The sequence below is a fragment of the Chiloscyllium punctatum genome, chromosome 33 (genome assembly GCF_047496795.1).
Source record: "Chiloscyllium punctatum isolate Juve2018m chromosome 33, sChiPun1.3, whole genome shotgun sequence".
Taxonomy (NCBI): domain Eukaryota; kingdom Metazoa; phylum Chordata; class Chondrichthyes; order Orectolobiformes; family Hemiscylliidae; genus Chiloscyllium; species Chiloscyllium punctatum.
Genome location: NC_092771.1, coordinates 5,982,390 through 6,000,332, shown reverse-complemented (window position 1 = coordinate 6,000,332; position 17,943 = coordinate 5,982,390). Strand labels below are relative to the sequence as shown.

At 44.8% G+C, this 17,943-nt stretch overlaps 1 protein-coding gene across 6 annotated transcripts in view; it reads right to left on the bottom strand.

The window, feature by feature from the left end:
* Positions 1–250: 250 nt before the first annotated feature.
* The window catches only part of LOC140458373 (creatine kinase U-type, mitochondrial), a 30,096-nt gene continuing 12,403 nt past the window's right edge, over positions 251–17,943 (bottom strand). For all 6 annotated transcript variants that reach the window (XM_072552821.1, XM_072552824.1, XM_072552823.1 and 3 more), the window contains exons 5-10: positions 17,390–17,611; positions 16,181–16,266; positions 11,382–11,505; positions 4,640–4,774; positions 2,637–2,762; positions 251–488 (exon numbers count right to left, since the gene is read on the bottom strand). In XM_072552821.1, the coding sequence (XP_072408922.1) occupies positions 372–488; positions 2,637–2,762; positions 4,640–4,774; positions 11,382–11,505; positions 16,181–16,266; positions 17,390–17,611 (810 nt within the window). In that variant the 3' untranslated portion in view covers positions 251–371. The remainder of the gene's footprint in view (positions 489–2,636; positions 2,763–4,639; positions 4,775–11,381; positions 11,506–16,180; positions 16,267–17,389; positions 17,612–17,943) is intronic.

Below are 17,943 nucleotides of genomic sequence, written 5' to 3'. Positions count from 1 at the left end.
CGTGGGTCTGTGTCTGTGATTCCCCCCCACACGGTGATGGGACGGGGGTCTGTGTCTGTGATTCCCCCACACGGTGACAGGACGGGGGTCTGTGTCTGTGATTCCCCCCCACACGGTGATGGGACGGGGGTCTGTGTCTGTGATTCCCCCACACAATGATGGGACAGAGTATAATAGGGAAAGGTCCAATTACCATATTTTACTTCAGGAATTGCTATCACTTGATAAGGTTGACAAAGAGTTAACAGCATTTTGTAGTTCACATGGTCAGGGAGTTTATTTATCAGCTTCATAGGTGCAAGGATTACCAGATTCAGAACATGTTTCATGTGACATCAGCCTTAATGAATGCCTGTTTGAGTACAGGGGATTTAACGTCGGCTCTGAGCTATAGGTGCCGGAATTTTGATATCTTGTCCACGCTGGAGTCTCTTCTCACACTCAATTAAATAGTTGACTCCATCGACCACCAACTGAACCAACTCCACCTGGAGAAGGAAATTCAATATTCCTGTTTAATCTTTTATATTTGAACAAAGGACTCACACAACAGTTTGACCATTCTGCTGGAAATAAAACTCGCCCCGTTTCTCTGCCGTGTCCCTTCACCTCCTCCCTCAACTTCCAACCTGCCCCTTCCCCTCCTGCCTTGCAACAGCCTAGTCCCTGACTTGCCTCACCCTACCCTGTCCTTCCCCACATCTGTCATTCTGAATATGCCCAAATCCCCTCCTGCCCTCCCCCAATCCTCTCCTCTGAAGATTCCTATCCCTTTCCCCTTCCGCTCCCACAAATTCTCTAAAGTATGGACTCTTCTCAAGGAGCCTGACTTGCAAAATCCAAATGAAACATCTCCTGTTAAATCTGGTTTTGTGTGTAGACAGGAAATGTCACAGAAGGCATTAGATGATACAAAAGTCGGTGGAGTTGTTGACAGTGAGGAAGGATGTGTCAGGTTACAGCGGGATATAGATAAGTTGCAGAGCTGGGCAGAAAGGTGGCAAATGGAGTTCAATGTGGGTAAGTGTGAGGTGATTCACTTTGGTATGAGTAACAAAAAGATGGGGTACTGGGCTAATGGTCGGATACTTGGTAGTGTGGATGAGCAGAGGAATCTTGGTGTCCATGTATACATTACTCTGAAAGTTGCCACCCAGGTAAATAGTGCGGTGAAGAAGGCATATGGCGTACTGGCTTTTATTGGTAGAGGAATTGAGTTCCGGAGTCCTGAGGTCATGTTGCAGTTGTATAAGACTCTAGTGCGGCCTTATCTGGAGTATTGTGTGCAGTTTTGGTCGCCATACTATAGGAAGGATGTGGAGGCACTGGAACGGGTGCAGAGGAGGTTTACCAGGATGTTGCCTGGTATGGTAGGAAGATCATATGAGGAAAGGCTGAGGCACTTGGGGCTGTTTTCTTTGGAGAAAAGAAGGTTTAGGGGTGACTTGATAGAGGTGTACAAGATGATTAGGGGTTTTGATAGGGTTGACCATGAGAACCTTTTTCCATGTATGGAGTCAGCTATTACGAGGGGGCATAGCTTTAAATTAAGGGGTGGTAGGTATAGGACAGATGTTAGGGGTAGATTCTTTACTCAGCGAGTCGTGAGTTCATGGAATGCCCTGTCAGTAGCAGTGGTGGACTCTCCCTCTTTATGGGCATTTAAACGGGCATTGGATAGGCATATGGAGGATAGTGGGCTAGTGTAGGTTAGGTGGGCTTGGATCGGCGCAACATCGAGGGCCAAAGGGCCTGTACTGCGCTGTATTGTTTTATGTTCTAAGGCTGTGGAAGCGAGGTCATTGAGTATATTTAAGACTGAGATACAGAGATTTTTGAGTATCAAGGTGATCAAGGGTTACGGGGAGAAAGCGGGAGAATGGGGTTGAGAAACTTGTCAGCTATGATTGAATGGCTGAGCAGACGTGATGGGCTGAATGGCCTAATTTCTGCTCCTGTGCCTTATGCTGACTAATCCTGAGTGCACCAATAGCTCAGTTAACAACCAATTTCCATATTCAAGCAAGTTCGTAACATGGCTCCTTTAGATTTGTTTGAAGTTAAACACATTCTCTGCAAACAAAAGCAACATGTTTGCCTTCTATCCTTTTGCAAATTACCCAGGCACTGAGGGTTCCTATAATTTAGAGTGGTCTGGAAAAGCACAGCAGTTCAGGCAGCATCCGAGGAGCAGTAAAATTGACGTTTCGGGCAAAAGCCCTTCATCAGGAATACCTTTTGCCCGAAACGTCGATTTTCCTGCTCCTCGGATGCTGCCTGACCTGCTGTGCTTTTTCAGCACCACTCTAATCTAAACTCTGGTTTCCAGCATCTGCAGTCATTGTTTTTACCTGGGTCCCTATAATTCTCTATTTGCTACACCATTGTCATATAGAAAGCAATCAGAAATACATGCCAATTAATTGGCACTGTTTTCTCCAGAAAAGCTGCACATGTCTATTCAACCAACCTCTCCCCTCCAGTCTTTCCCTATCCCCCCCACATCAGAATCCCCTTCCTGTCCTCTCTCCCACTGCCATTCTCTCAACCATTCCCTTCCTTATCCCACCCCTCTGGCCTGGCCTGTCTTCCTGTCTCACACACAGGGACATTGCTGGGTAAGGACAGTTACTCACCTCAGATTTCCCCAGTCGGTCCAGGTTCGAGATGTCAAACACACTGCCCACAGCCGCAGTGTCCACACCCCCTGTCCCTCGTTTCTGCAGACGCAGGTTCTCCAGGATCTTTGAGAAGCGAGGATCCTGAATCAGAAAAACAAGTTAGATAACAAGTAGCAGCTTCTATCGAACAGAAAGCTGTTGGTTAAAATCCAAACATAGGGGTTTCTCATGCTTTGGCCAAGTGATGAAGGGCAGGAGTTGGAATGATAATGCTGATGTCGAGGTTTCAAGGAAAGGAAGATGTGGTTTTTATAGAACAGTTCATAGAGTGCTCAAATCAGGACTACAATATTTCTCCCCATTTGTTAAGGGAGAGATTGTTCTAAGAGACCAGCCATTTTGAAGGCCAGATTGCCAAGTCGACTTGGGCAACATCCTGGAGATTTTATCATGTGACCTCCTCTCTCTAATCAGCTTCCCCGGACGGCCTCACTATTGGTCAGTTGATGTCCATCTTCATCACACTGTCTCACAGCCAAACAAGGAGGAGACAGACTCTTCTCTCCCAAGTAAGGAACAAACTTCCATCTCCATCATAGACCTTAATTTTTTAAAACAACCTGTTGACGCATATCTTGACGCATGACTGGGGGATTTGAATCCAGACCTTCTGGTCCAAACACTACCACAGTGCCACAGGAAGATACCATTTCAGGAACAAGGGGGTTCATTCACACCAGGACCCAGTGCCCCTGAATGAGCCGCTCTATGTAAGGACTCTGGTTATTCTAGTTAAGACTCTGCTGTCAGTTGGGAACTGCATAGAGGTGGTGAATACTCCGTACCCACCACAAGCTCACATTACCTCAGGCCACAGCTTGCATTTACTTCCTGACTGAAGCTGGTCATTTGTTTACTGAAAAACGAAGGGGATGAGTAAATGGCAGTGAGCTGATAGGACCTGCACGGTCACCTGAATATTGACAGGTTTCAATTTCTTCTCTGCATCTTGTGTTCATTACAGCAAAATGTCCAACTTTAATTTCAAAAGCTCATAGGGCAGGTTAGAGACACAGTGAGACTCACTATACACTGTGCCCATCAAACACTCCCAGGACAGAGCCAGCACAGGATTAGATACAGAGTTAAGCTCTCTCTACACCGTCCCCATCAAACATTCCCAGGACAAGGATAGCATAGCATTAGATACGGAGTAAAGCTCCCTTTACACTGTCCCCATCAAACACTCCCAGGGCAGGGACAGCATGAGATACAATGCACAGTAAAGCTCCTTCTGCACTGTCCTCTTCAATGATCCCTGACCCCTACTCCAGTAGAACTCCTGTAAAATCTTTGTGATCATAGATAAGCTGCAGAGCTGGGCTGAGAGGTGGCAAATGGAGTTTAATTCGGACAAGTGTGAGGTGATTCACTTTGGTTGGAGCAACCAGAATGCAAAGTACTGGGTTAATGGTAAGATTCTTGGTAGTGTAAATGAGCAGAGAGATCTCGGTGTTCAGGTACACAGATCCTTGAAAGTTGCCACCCAGGGGTTGATAGGGTTGTTAAGGCGGCATACAGTGTTTAAGCTTTTATTAATAGAGGGATCAAGTTCCGCAACCATGAGGTCATGCTGCAGTTGTACAAAACTCTGGTGCGGCTGCACTTGGAGTATTGTGTACAGTTCTGGTCACCGCATTATAAGAAGGATGTGGAAGCTTTGGAAAGGGTGCAGAGGAGATTTACTCGGATGTTGCCTGGTATGGAGGGAAGGTCTTACAAGGAATCCCTGTGGAATCTCAGCCCCCTAATTTGTCACTTAATTTCACAAGGAGTTCTATCATTGTCTAAAGGAGAGAGGCCTACCTTATTCCCTTTCCTTTCACTGGTATTCTCAGCATGTAGTTTGAGAATGTTTTGTGTATCAGGACTAATTGATTTCAGAGTCATGCACAATGGAGAGTAAATGATGTCCACTAGAATTGAAGCCCAGTTGGAAAATGAGATTGAGCTGGTACCTTGCTGAGCATGGGTAGTTTGATGTGTACCCCAGCTCGGAGTCCAGTGCCCAGGTTTGATGGGCATGTCAGGATGTAGCCAAGTCTCTCATTCCACATAAACTCCCAGCCTTTCTCAGCGATCAGTTTCTCAACCTGGAAAAAAAACATTTTTGTTTCAAATCTCAGCATTGTATTCTGTTTTTCTAACAGTGGCAAGGATGAATGGAGTCATAGAGTTACATTGAGTGTACAATATGAAAACGGGGCATTTGATTTTGTGCTGCAGCTTATCGTCTACACTAGCCTTCCCCAGCCCCCTTTCACTAACCCCATCAAGATAACATTCTCCATTCCTTTCTCTTCAGTTTGTTCACTCGGTTTCCCTGAAATGGAATCTATACTATTCACCTCAACCACTCCATACGTTAGTGAATGCTCAACATTCTCATTAGGCTCTGGATAAATGAGTTGACCTCTCGTAAAATGTAGTAATGGTGACTAAACCAACAAGACATCTGCTCAGACAGTAGCATCCTCGCCTCTGGGAACACATTGTGGCTTAAATGCCACATTAAGTGATAATATCGATGTAAGTCTCATGCCATATTGAAGGAGTGAATTATCATCGGTTTCTTTGTCTTAACGTTTAGATGGATATTAGCAACATAACATTGACCTGGAAGACATTGAGTGGTTCCTATTGATTAGGAAATGTTTCTCTTGTTTTCTTCCCGGAATATTTCCCATCATGAGCCTTCAAGTCAATTCAAAATTGTTGCCATCCAATGGGTGATTTACATAAGTGATTCCACTCACAACAGCACCTTGCATTTATATAGTTCATTTAATATGTTAAAACGTCTCATTAATTCACAGGACAATTAACGACACAATAACAGTTGGAAACCTACCCCACAAACAGCTAGGACAGGTGTTCAAAACCATTGGTACCTTACAGGAGGAGATAGATAGGCAGACAGACAGACAGACAGACAGACAGACAGACAGACAGACAGACAGACAGATGGATAGATAGACAGATAATTCCAGAGGGAGTTCAGACAGCCCCCTTTCACCTAACCCCATCAAGATAACATTCGCCGTTCCAGAGTGTAAGCTAAACACAGCTGAAGGGGCAGGCAACAATATGGGTGCAAATGAGAGGGGGGTCCACAAGGTCAGAATTGGAAGGGTGCAGCTGTAGGGTTGGCAGTGTGTCCAGAGCCAGGGAGAAGCAAACCATGATGTGGGAGTCTGTACTGGTCCGGCATATGGCGGTGATGCATGAACCGAACTTGGGAATGGGCAGCAGGATTTCAGATAAGTTGCATTAATGGAATGCGGATAATGGAGGCTGACTAAGACTGTTTTGGAATTGTCAAGTCTGGAGATATCAAGGACATGGATGAGTTGTCACTTCGTGAATTCAAAGAAGAGGGTTCAGTGCCTGTAGTACTGTAGTCCAGTGTGAGTCAGCATCATTTATGTATGGGGGAATGAACTGAAGAGAACTATTACTCCAAGTGACCTCTGTGATACTGTTCCATAAGGAAAGCTTGATCATAATGATGAATTCATTATAAAAATCTATTGTAAACTGGTGCACTCATCCTTGAGATGTTTAGAAATTCCCAGATACGGTGCAGTGTTTATTTTTATTGGTGTTAACTTGCTGAATTTTCAAATACTGGTGATGGTAAGGTTATTTTTGTGAAAAGCCCAGATTAAAGATGGAACATTACAGTAAGATTTGCTTTGATTTATTATTGTTACATGTACCTGGGTACAGTGAAATGTTTTGTTTTGCAGTGCAGTACAGGCAGATTATACCATACGAAGAGCATTAGGGTCATAGAACAGAGTGAGGAATACAATGTTACGGCTGCAGAGAAGGTGCACAGGGAATGAGATCAACATTAACTTTAAAATCTGAGAGGTCCATTCAGAAGTCTAATAACAGTGGGGAAGAAGCTGTTCTTGAACCTGTTGGTGGATGTGTTTGAGCTTTGTATCTTCTGCCTGATGGAAAAGGTGGGGAGAGATTATAACTGGGGTGGGTGGGGTCTTTGATGATGTTGGGCTGCCTGCCCAAGGCAGTGAGAAGTGTAGATGGAGTCAGTGGGTGGGAGGTTGGTTTGTGTGATGGTCTGGGCTGTGTTCGCAGCTCTCTGTAGTTTCTTACAGTCCTGGCCAAAGCGGTTGCTGAACCAAGCTGTGATGCATCCAGATAGAATACTTTCTAGTGTGTTATTCCATAAAGAGTCTTTTTGGAAATTCTGAATTTCCTGTACATGAGTCCTCTTCAATGGTTAAAACCAACAGGGCCAGCCTTGTTGCAATAGCTTTGCTCCTGTTTAAATTCCGTGTAAAACAGAAGTGCAGTCTTTCCCACCCACAGTCTGACCAACAACGACGCACAGAAAGGCCAGGATGAAATGGTAAACTGAACAATTCAGATCAAAGGTGACAGAGAGGCGGGATGAATTGAAAACGACTGAAACAAAAGGCAACTTGTAAAAGTGAGGAGGAGGCAGTGGAGAAATGCCATTCCAGTGGGAGGTGGATAAAGGAATGCAGGGGTAATAGGGGACAGTACCATGAGAGGGATTGATACCTTTCCCCACACAAAGATTGTGAGTTTAGACACTGCAATGCCTGCCTAGTGCCAGGCTGTAGTAGATCTGCTAAGTGCTGGACAGGATCTTACAGGGGTGGGACTATGATCTATGAACGTATCAATGACGTAGGTAGGACAAAGAAGGAGGTTCAGTGAGGTCAGTCCAAGCAGCTCAGTATCAGCTTAAGAACCTCAAAGATCACAATCTCTGCATTATTATCTGAGCCATGTGCAAATGGCAGAGAGCATGCCATCTCAGAGGGAAATAAATGCATGGATCAAAACCTGATGTGGGAGAAGTTCCTCTTTTTGTTACTTGCTTTTCCTAGCCTCATAACATTTAAGAAATATTTGAATGAATGAATGAATAGTTTTATTGTCACGTTATCTTACAATGAGAATACAACAAAATACAGTGAAAAGCTTTCAGCTGTTGTCATGAATCAGCGCCATTTTGAATAATTTAAGAATAAGGAAAAGAAATATTTAGCTTAAAGAGAGTCCGTCAGTCCTGAGACAGCTCATCGCCGTCAATGATATCTATGTTGCCATTCCCTCCTGCACTGCCTCACCGCCATCTGCACCGGACCCAACCAACGTCAAAGTTGCCAATTCTCGGGCACCATCTTTAGTTGCTGGGTCAATTCTCCTCAGCCACTGTCTCACTGCCACCTGGACTGGACCAACCAATGTTGGAACCTTGCCTCTCACGCTGGGCCCACCTCCTCACTGTGACAGGGATGCCCTCCTACAGCTTCGTCACTGCCAGCACCAGACCCAACCAACAGAGAAGTCAACGGTCCTCTGTACCATCTTTTGCTGCTGGGCCTACTGGTGCCAGGCTCTATGTTTGCTGCAGAAAGTAAGTAAAGGCCCACTTGAGGTCCGCACTGGGCCCACCTGAGTTATTTAGATGTGCAATGCCAAGGTATACAAGGCAACACGCTAAGTGCTGGAAAACAGGGTTAGAATAGCTAGGTGGTTGTTTCTGACTGGCACAGACTCTGGGCTGACAGGCCTTTCTCGGTGCTGTCGAACTCTTGGACTCTAAGTGGGTTTCAATTCATGTGGCACTCGCAGCAGAACTGGGCAAAGTAGAAACTGTATGGATGGGTTAGTCTCCACCTGAACTGACAGTGTTCTTGCAAACTGCATATTGGGAAATAGAGAGGACTTGATACAAAATAGTGGGGGCAAGGGATTAAATTTGGGAAGACATGGTAAATCAAAGAGGAGAGTGAAGGAAAACGATAAATGGATGAATACGTGAAATGATAAACAGATCAGGATGGGATAAAGGCAGCAGATAAGGGTAAATGTTACAAAAATAATTAAAAGATAAAACAAAACCTTCTGTATCTGAATGCATTCAAAGCAAAGCAGATGAACTGTGCACATCAATAGGAATAAATCAGTACAACTGAATACTCACTATGGGGACATGACCACAGGAATTGGTTCCTGAACATTGAAAGGATATGTTATATGGGGTAGTTTATCAGGATGGGTAAAAGATTGTCTAGTTAATGGGAAGCAGAGACTGCCATAAATGGCTTTAATTTCTGGTTAACACAATATAACAAGTCCAGTGAGCAGAGCTGGACTCTCAGCTTTTTGCAGTTTATACAAATGAGGGAGGTGGGATTGGAAAGTACACGCACCAAACTTGCTGATGACAAAAACATGTCTTGAAGGTAGGACGGTAAGTTGTGAGGAGGACACAAGAAGGCTAGAAAAGGATATTGATGTGTTGTGTGAGTGGGTAATGGACTGAGATGTGGGAAAGTGTCTGTTTCATCAGGAAGATTATAGGAAAAGAAGCAAAGCATCTAAAAGGTGAGAGATTGCAGAGCTCTGGGATGCAGAGGGATCTGGGTGTCCTAGTGAGTGCATCCCAAATGCTTAGTTTGCAGGCACAGCAAGCAATTAGGAAAGCAAGGAAAATGTTCTCAGTTACTGTAAAGGAGAATTGAATAAAAAAGGTTGGGAGATTATGCTTTAGTTATACAGGGCACAGGTGAGACTACATGTGGAGGAGTGTGTACAGAATTGGTCTCCTGATTTAAGGAAGGATGTAATGCATTGGAAGTCATTCAGATGAGGGTTACGTAACTAATAACTGGAATGGGTTGGCTCATGATAAAAGAATCGATTGGCTCGGTTGGAGTTTAGAAGAATAAGAGGTGATTTGATTGAAATATAACTGCTGGGAGGGGCCAGTAAAGGATGGAAACAGGGTGTTTCCTGTTTTCAAAGAAAGCAGAATAAGGAGTCACTGTTTAAAATAAGGGGTTGCCCATTTAAAACAGAGGTAAGGAAGAATGCTGTCAGCGAGAGGGAGGTAAGTCTTTGGAACTTCCTTCCTTGAAAGGAAGTGTAAACAGAAACTTTTTATGGCAGAGGTGGATCAATTCTTGTTAAGGAAGCCGGTGGAGGGGGGGGGGGGGGGGGGAGGTGAAAGGTTAGAAGCAGAGTCAGCAGTACTTCAGAGTTTCTTAGGATCAGTAAACTGCACACAGTCAGGAAGGAGAGATCACCCCCAGTGTGAGACCCAGTCCAAGTGAATACACAGTTCAGGGAATCTAGAGGCAATGTGGGAAAAGAAATGGTAAATCTTTCTTTTCTTTCCCCATCTTAACAGTTTAAATTTCAGTCGTCTGGTTGAAAGGTTAATCAGATAGCTGACTCCAGTGACTGAGGTTCCTTATCAGTCGATCACCTGCAGTAAAAGTTATCTCAGCTCATCTCAGCTCTGTTTAAGAAAGTGTGACCAGGAAGCTGTGCATGGGCAGGAAGGAGAGATCACATCCAGAGTGAACGATGAGTGTGTGCTTTATTTGGGGAATTTGGAGGCACTGTAGGAAATCAGCGCAGAGTAGAAGAGGTGCTATTTGCTTGCTTATTTTTGGCTCATGATTTGTAAGGTGTAAGCATAAGTTGCAGATAAGAGTGACACAGGTAAACTGTAATTTCATTGGTTGGTATTTGCTGCTACTTTGACCATCAATTAAAGGTTACTTTCAGACTGAAGGTGAATAGGAGAAATATTTACAGGTTACAAAGTAAAAGACCAGTAGGGCATTTTTAAAAATAAAATTAAGATCTAACTAAATAAAACATACATGCAGGACCAAGAGATGTGTCGTACCTGTGTGATGTTGGAGCTGCTGGACCCCGCTGTGGTTCAGAGTGACCACATCTGTCGCAAGAGCTGGTTGCTGGAGGAACTGCTTGATGAGCTGGAGTCTGAGCTGATTCATTAAAGGGTGGGGAGAGTTACCCGGACACCGTGTTTCGGGAGGTAGTCACACCCCTTTAATTAACTACTTTGAATCCGGCCCGTCATCAGAGACAGGGATGTGCCTACAAACGAGGCTGGTAGAGGGATGCAGGTGGTAGTGCTGAGGGAGCCTCAGCCCTTGAGCTTATCTAACAGGTTTGAGATTCGAGCTCCCTGTGTGGATGAGAGTGGGGGCTGTAGGGAAGATGAGAAAACTGACTAGAGAACCGTGGTGTAGGTGGCCATTCAAAACTGGGGGGAGAAAAGAGAAATGCATTTGTAATCAGGGATATCATAGTCAGGGGAACAGACACTTCCCTGGGACCAGGATTGTGAGTCCCGGAGACTGTGTTGCCTATTTGGTGCTGGGGTTCAGGATATTTCATCTGGGCTGCAGAGCAGTGGGAAGGGAGATTCCAGTTATCTGGTACCAATAGTATGGGTAGGAAGAGGAAAGAGGTTCTGGTGAGGGATTACGAGCAGCTAGGAGTTAAAGTATAAAGCAGAACCAATAGGTAATAATCTCAGGATTGGAGAGCAACTAGCAACTTGGAGGGACAGATCGTGTTGAGGAAGTGGGGAGGCTGCAGAAGGACTTGGACAGGATGGAAAAGTGGTGTAGACTACTTTCCAAATGGGGAAAGGTTTTGGAAATCTGAAGCACAAAGGGACTTGGCAGTCCTAGTTCATGACTCTCTTAAGGCTAACACAGAGGGCCAATTGGCAGTTAGAAAGGCAATTACAATGTTTGAATTCATTTCAAAATGAGCCAGTACAGGCACATTGGGCAGAATGGTCTCCTCCGATGCTACAAGAAATGTATGACAGTGGAGGCAGGATCCTAGTGGATTGAAATTATTTACCTCTTTGAGACCCCGGCAGAATTTGTCAAACACCCTCTTCATGTTACCTCCTTTCTCCATGGAGATAATTCGAGTGTGGTCCTCCTCATTGACCCAGATTAAGAAAGTCTTCTCATTATTGTGCCTGTAGATAAGTGGGAACAAAATGGTTTAAGTTGGTTATTCTTCTTTGATCTGTGTTGCTTCTAGATCTCCTGAACACAGGATTCTTCCTGGTCTTGTCCTATATCTGCCATCTCTGGGAATTCACACAATAAACTCTGAGCTGCATGGTCCTCTTCAAGAGAGACCTTAAAACCCAGGGTGTTAATCCAGCTTTGAGTCACCTCCACCCCATCACCCTCACAGCTCATTTCTTAGGTTTGAGAGCCATATTTTTAAATTTATGTGAAACGCAGAGAGATATTTTCCAACATCAAAGATGCTGTGTAAAAAATGGAAAATGTCACTTGTGGATCTATGGAGCACAAAAACAGGCCATTCAGCCCATCATCTCTATCACAGTTCTTTGGAAATGCAGTCTAATTAGCCCCACTCCCCAGCCCTGCCAATGTTTTGTTTTTTCCAGAGTTCATTGAATCATCATTTGAAAATTACTACTCAACTTGTTTCCATCCCTCATTTTCAGATCATCACAACTTGCTGCTCAAAAGAAAATTTGCTCTTTTACTCTAGTTATAGAGTTATAGAGGTATGCAGCACGGAAACAGGCCCTTTGGGCCAACTCATCCATGCTGACCGGATTTCCTAAGCTGAACTAGTCCCATTTGCCTGCATTTGGCCCATATCGCTGTAAATCTTTCCAATCCATGTACCTGCCCAAATACCTTTAAATGTCACTTCCCCTACAGCTCGTTCCAGATATGCACCACTGTCTGTCTGAAAAGGATCCCCCTTAATTCTTTCCACTCTCACCTCAAACCTACGGCTTCTAGTTTTAGACTCCTTTCTATCCATGATCTTATTATTTTACACATACAGATGAGACCAGGAGCAAGGGCTCAAAACCAATACCAGGTGAATTGGGTAACAGGAAGATTTTGTTCTTTCGTAGATAATAAATAGTGATTGATAGAAAAGGAGCCCATCCTTACCCAGCTTCGAAACTTTTATTCATGGTCATGTACATTAAAAACATGGACCTCCAAACTCAGCAATCACTATTTCAGTCTGTACCTCAGTTAGTGCTTACCACCTGAGGATTATTACATACTCATCAGCTTTACAACTAACAGTTCTTCATAGAGCGACCACGATGGGGAAAAACTCCCAGATAGAATAACGAGGATGAAAATCAGGGAATTATTTTAAAAATAAATGAAAGCTGCAGGGTGGGGAATTGTGGGTGGGGAGGGATGGTGAATGGGAGGGCCTTTTCTCAACGGTACTCTGCCTTAGTTTATCTGAAGCTGAAGCTCTCATCTGGGTCTTTGTTACTTCCAGACTATTCTAAAGCACTCCTGACTGACCTCTGTCCTCCACAAACCTGAGTTTATCCTAAATTCTGCTTTTAGAACATAGAACTGTACAGCACAGGAACAGGCCCTTCAGCCCCCAATGTGCCGACCATTCCACCAAATTAAACTAATCCCTTCTTCCTGCCCTTGGTCCATAACCCCCCCATTTCCTGCATATTCATGGGCTTACTGGAAAGTCCCTGAGACACCCCTCTCATATCTGCTTCCACCACCTCCCCTTGGCAGTGTGTTCCAGACTCGTAGCACTCTCTGTGTAAAAACATTTGCCCCTCACATCTCATTTGAACTTTCCACCCTCACCTGAAATGCATACCCGAGATATTTCTCTGGCGAACAGATTCTGACCATCAACCCTATCTATGCAGCGCAATTTTACAGACTTCTATCAAGTCTCTCCTCAGCATCTGCTGCTCCAGAGAAAACAACACAGGTTTTTCTAGCCTCTCCTTATAGCTCATATCCTCTAATCCAGGCAGCGTCCTGGTAAATGTCTTCTGCACCCTCTCCAGAGCCTTCACTTCCTTCCTGTAATGTGGCAACTAGAATTGAACGCAGTACTCTAAGTGTGGCTGAACCAAAGTCTTATAAAGCTGCAAAATGACATCCTGACTTTTGTACTCAATTCCTTGACCAATAAAGGCAAACATTCCATACAGCTTCTTTACCACCCTATCTACTTGTGTGGCCACTTTCAGGGAGCTATGGATTTGAACCCCAAGATCCCTCTGTAGATAACTGCTGTTCAGGGTCCTGCCATTGACTGTACACTTTCCTTCACATTTGATCTCCCAAAGTGCCGCACCTCGCACTTACCTGGATTAACCTCCATTTGCCATTTTTCAATCCATATCTGCAACTGATCTATATCCCACTGTATCCTTTGACAACTTCCACACTATCCACAGCTCCACCAATCTCTGTATCATCTGCCAACTCACTAACCCACTGTCTACATTTTCATCTAAGTCATTTATATATATCACAGTTAAAAATCACACAACACCAGGTTATAGTCCAACAGGTTTAATTGGAAGCACTAACTTTCGGAGTGCTGCTCCTTCAGCAGGTGGTTGATGAAGGAGCGGTGCTCCGAAAGCTACTGCTTCCGATTAAACCTGTTGGACTATAATCTGGTGTTGTGTGATTTTTAACTTTGTAAACCCCAGTTCAACAGCGACATCTCCAAATCATATATATATATAATATATAATCTATCACAGACAGCAGGGGTTCGAGTATGGATACCTGTGGAATACTACTAGTCATGGACCTCCAGCCTGAAAAACACCCTTGCCCCGCTACTCTCTGCCTTCTATGGGCAGGCCAATTCTGAATCCATGTGGCCAAGTTACCACGGATCCCATACATCTTAATTTCGGAAAAGCCCACCATGAGGGTCCTTGTCGAACGCCTCTGTTTACACTGAGCTCACACTGACTCCTCACAAGACCACTACCCCTCCCTCCCATTCTCCGCAATGTTCTCCAGCACCTTGACCCACTGAGATATTTCTCCTCTAAATCTGGGCACCTTCCATGTTTCCTATTTCAGCCATTTCACCAGCTTGGGCGGTAAAGTTTAGGAATTTCCTTGCTGAAACTCCCTGCTTCTCCCTCCTCCTTGAAGCTAACCCCTTGGGTGAAGCTTTTGGCCAGCTGCCTTAGGGCTGCTTTTGAGGCAAATTCTTTAACAGATTTTTGAGTTCTTAAGTCATTATTCAATGCCAGCTTGCTTTTGCTCGCAGCTGGTTCCTGCCTTACTGTGTGTTTCCTACAGGTTGTTTGAAATATGAATCTCTTGGCTTTGGGCCATTGTTTATCCTGTGGCCTTGCTTCAATGTAATGATAATTGAACAGACTCCACTCCACCAGACTAATACTGAGCCTCCACTAATCCAATCTGAGTATGGCTGACTGGGGATTAAACAGATCTGTTATGGGTAAGGCTTACCCTGCATAGTTCTGCAGTCTGTTGTCACGTTGCCTGGAAACACTATTCGGTAACGATGGAAACTGGGATGAGTGATTATGCAAACGGACAAAGTCAAACTCCGGCCTCTGACGTGAGATTTAAAACACAGATATTCAGCCGATTTGCAGACATTCACTACTGGCTCTCAATTTTAACCCACACTACTCTTTCAAGCTAAAATGTTAAGTGTGGTTTTGTGCTTGATACATGAAGTTGGTCACTCTGGTTGGAGCTATTTCTGGAGGTTTGTCCATGTCATGTTCTGATCACATAACATGGAATTGTGCAATACCTGCTTACATGCTCCTGCCTTAATATGATTTTTATAAATGTTGCATTTATTTGATGAAGCTCAGGTCCCCTTTGTCCTCAGGTCTTTTTGCTTATGACTTTGCATTGATAGCCATTGCAGAGAAAGTAACAAGATCTGTCCACCAGGGAACTGGGGAATCTGGGGGAGACAGGATAAACCCTGGTGTAATGATTGTAATGAGGTCAGCCAGCTGGACCTCACAGAAAATGAGTTCTCTGATTGAGGCTGTTATTCTGGTTCAATCAGTGAACCCGGGCTGACAGATATAAATAGGAGTGTCAGACACCTTGTTCACTCTGAGAGCTGGCTCTGAGGGAGCTGGATCAGTGTTAAGGACTCTCCATGTGTAAATAAAGAGTGACTTGGTGTGGGGAGACTGACCGCTATGCAGTTATTTTACCCCAGATCGGCAGGGGGGCGGGGTGTGGTGTGGGGGGGGGGGGGGGGGGGGGGGGGAGGTGGATGGTGGTGGTGGTTGGTCGAAGATGGAAACCAAGTGCATTTCTTGCTATCAGCTTGACTGGAAATATTGAGACCATTTCCCCTCACTGGAATCCCAAGCTCTGAACTTAAAGGTATCAGAGATTTCTATCCTGGAATCTGGGCTCACTTCAAGACCACTTTCAAAATGGAAGCCACTGTACCAGATTCCTCTAGCGTTCTGTGAATCTATGAATTAAGATTAAGTGTGAGTTCAGTGTCTTACAGTGAGTTGCTCCTGCTCTGTGTCTGTCGTGTCAACCAAGCTAATATCTTCCAATCAGACCTCCCTCTAAACCACCCCTCCCACCCCCCACAACAACACTTCAACATTCTATCCTGGTTCTGTAAACGTCCCCCCCGTCTGTCAAAAATTAATCAATCTCAAGTTGGGAACGTTCAGCTGAGCTCCCTCCCTCCAATGTCATTATCCTTTGCCCAAAGTAGGCAGTCCTGATGTTATACCTCAAGGCTAGATTTCAGGGGTCCCACTGTTAGCCCTTTACACCTAGAATTAGGGCAGGACAATGGGATAGAAGTTATACTGATTAACTCACCAGATGCCGCGTGCATCAGGCCAATCCCTCGCCATACCTGCGGCAGTCAGCAAAGGTGACACCGGTTTGTCAAACAGGAAATGATCCTATGGAAAAAAAGAATTACATTCATTCAACCTGTTTACTCAGGGACCGAGCAGAGCAACACACATGCAGCAACCAGTGACAACTCGGGCTCAGTGATTGCACTTGTGTTCGCTGAGACACAAAGTGATTTGGGACTTGAGTCTCTAACTTTCACTATCCCCCATCAAACATTCCCAGGACACAGGCAGCACACCGTTAGATACAGAGTAGAGATCCCTCTACACTATCCCCATCAAACACTCCCCCCATCAAACACTCCCAGGACAGGGACAACATGCCGTTAGATACAGAGTAAAGCTCCCTCTACACTGTCCCCATCAAACACTCCCAGAACAGGGGCTGCACGGTGTTAGATACAGAATAAAGCTCTCTCTACACTATCCCCATCAAACACTCCCAGGAAAGGGACAACATGCCATTAGCTACACAGTAAAGCTCCCTCTACACTATCCCCATCAAACACTCCCTGGACAGGGACAGCATGGGGTATTAGATACAGAGGAAAGTTCCCTCTAAACTGTCCCCATCAAACACTCCCAGGACAGGGGCTGCATGGTGTTAGTTACAGAGTAAAGCTCCCTCTAACTATCCCCATCAAACACTCCCAGGACAGGGACAGCATGGCATTAGATGCAGTGCAAAACTCCCTTTACACTGTCCCCAACAAATACTCCTAGGACAGGAGCAACATGGATTAGATATAGAGTAAAGCTCTCTCTACACTGCCCCCATCAAACACTCCCAGGACAGGGACAGCACAGGGTTAGATACAAAGTAAAGCTGCCTTTAAACTGCCCCATCAAATACTCCGAGGGCAGGGGCAGCATGGATTTGCAGATAGAGTAAAGCTCTCTCCGTACTAACCAACAATGTCCCTCAAACTCAGACTGAGAATAAGTCTCCAAACACTCTAATTGTGATTGTCAATTCACATAGAAGGAGGGACAGTGCAATACTGCAGGGTCCCAGGAGCTTGGTGATTATTTAACAAAATCTTACAATATTGAAACCTTACAGATATAAGAAACATTCAGGACACAGTTGAAATGCTAGTGTGGAAGCCACTGGTCACTGCACCAGCCAGTTCCTCTAATCAAGATGAATTGTGGTTCATTGTCTTACATCAATGAGCTGTTGCTGCTCTTTGTCTGTCATACTGCTCAGACTGTAGTATTTTCCAGCGAGATCTCCCTTTAATCCAGCTAATGCCTCAACAGTCACCCTCTCCACCTCTCTCCTCTCAGCCCGAGTGCAGGCAGGAGGCATGCTGAGTCCTCGAATACTTCGACCAGTCCTCACACGTGAGGAAAGAACATAGTTTTCATCAAACTGTCCATTCCTAATCTGGAAAGGAAACAAAGATAGGAAACTTCATAGTTTGTGCTTGACTAGGAACAGTAGACAATAGTAAACCTTACCTGATTTTTATTTCCACTGTTCACCCATTTAATCCCCTCCATTTCCACATTTAATCTCCTCCCACAGCAGACCATACATTCTCACCCCATCACTGTCTCTACCCATCCACTAAATCTCCCTGTTCCCCAGCCCCATGTACACTCTCCCCCGTCACTGATCTTGTGGGAAGCACCTTGGAACATTCTACCATGTTAAAAGATATTTAGCATCAGCCATTGCTCAACAAGTTTGTTTTTTTTTTCTCTATTTTATGTTAG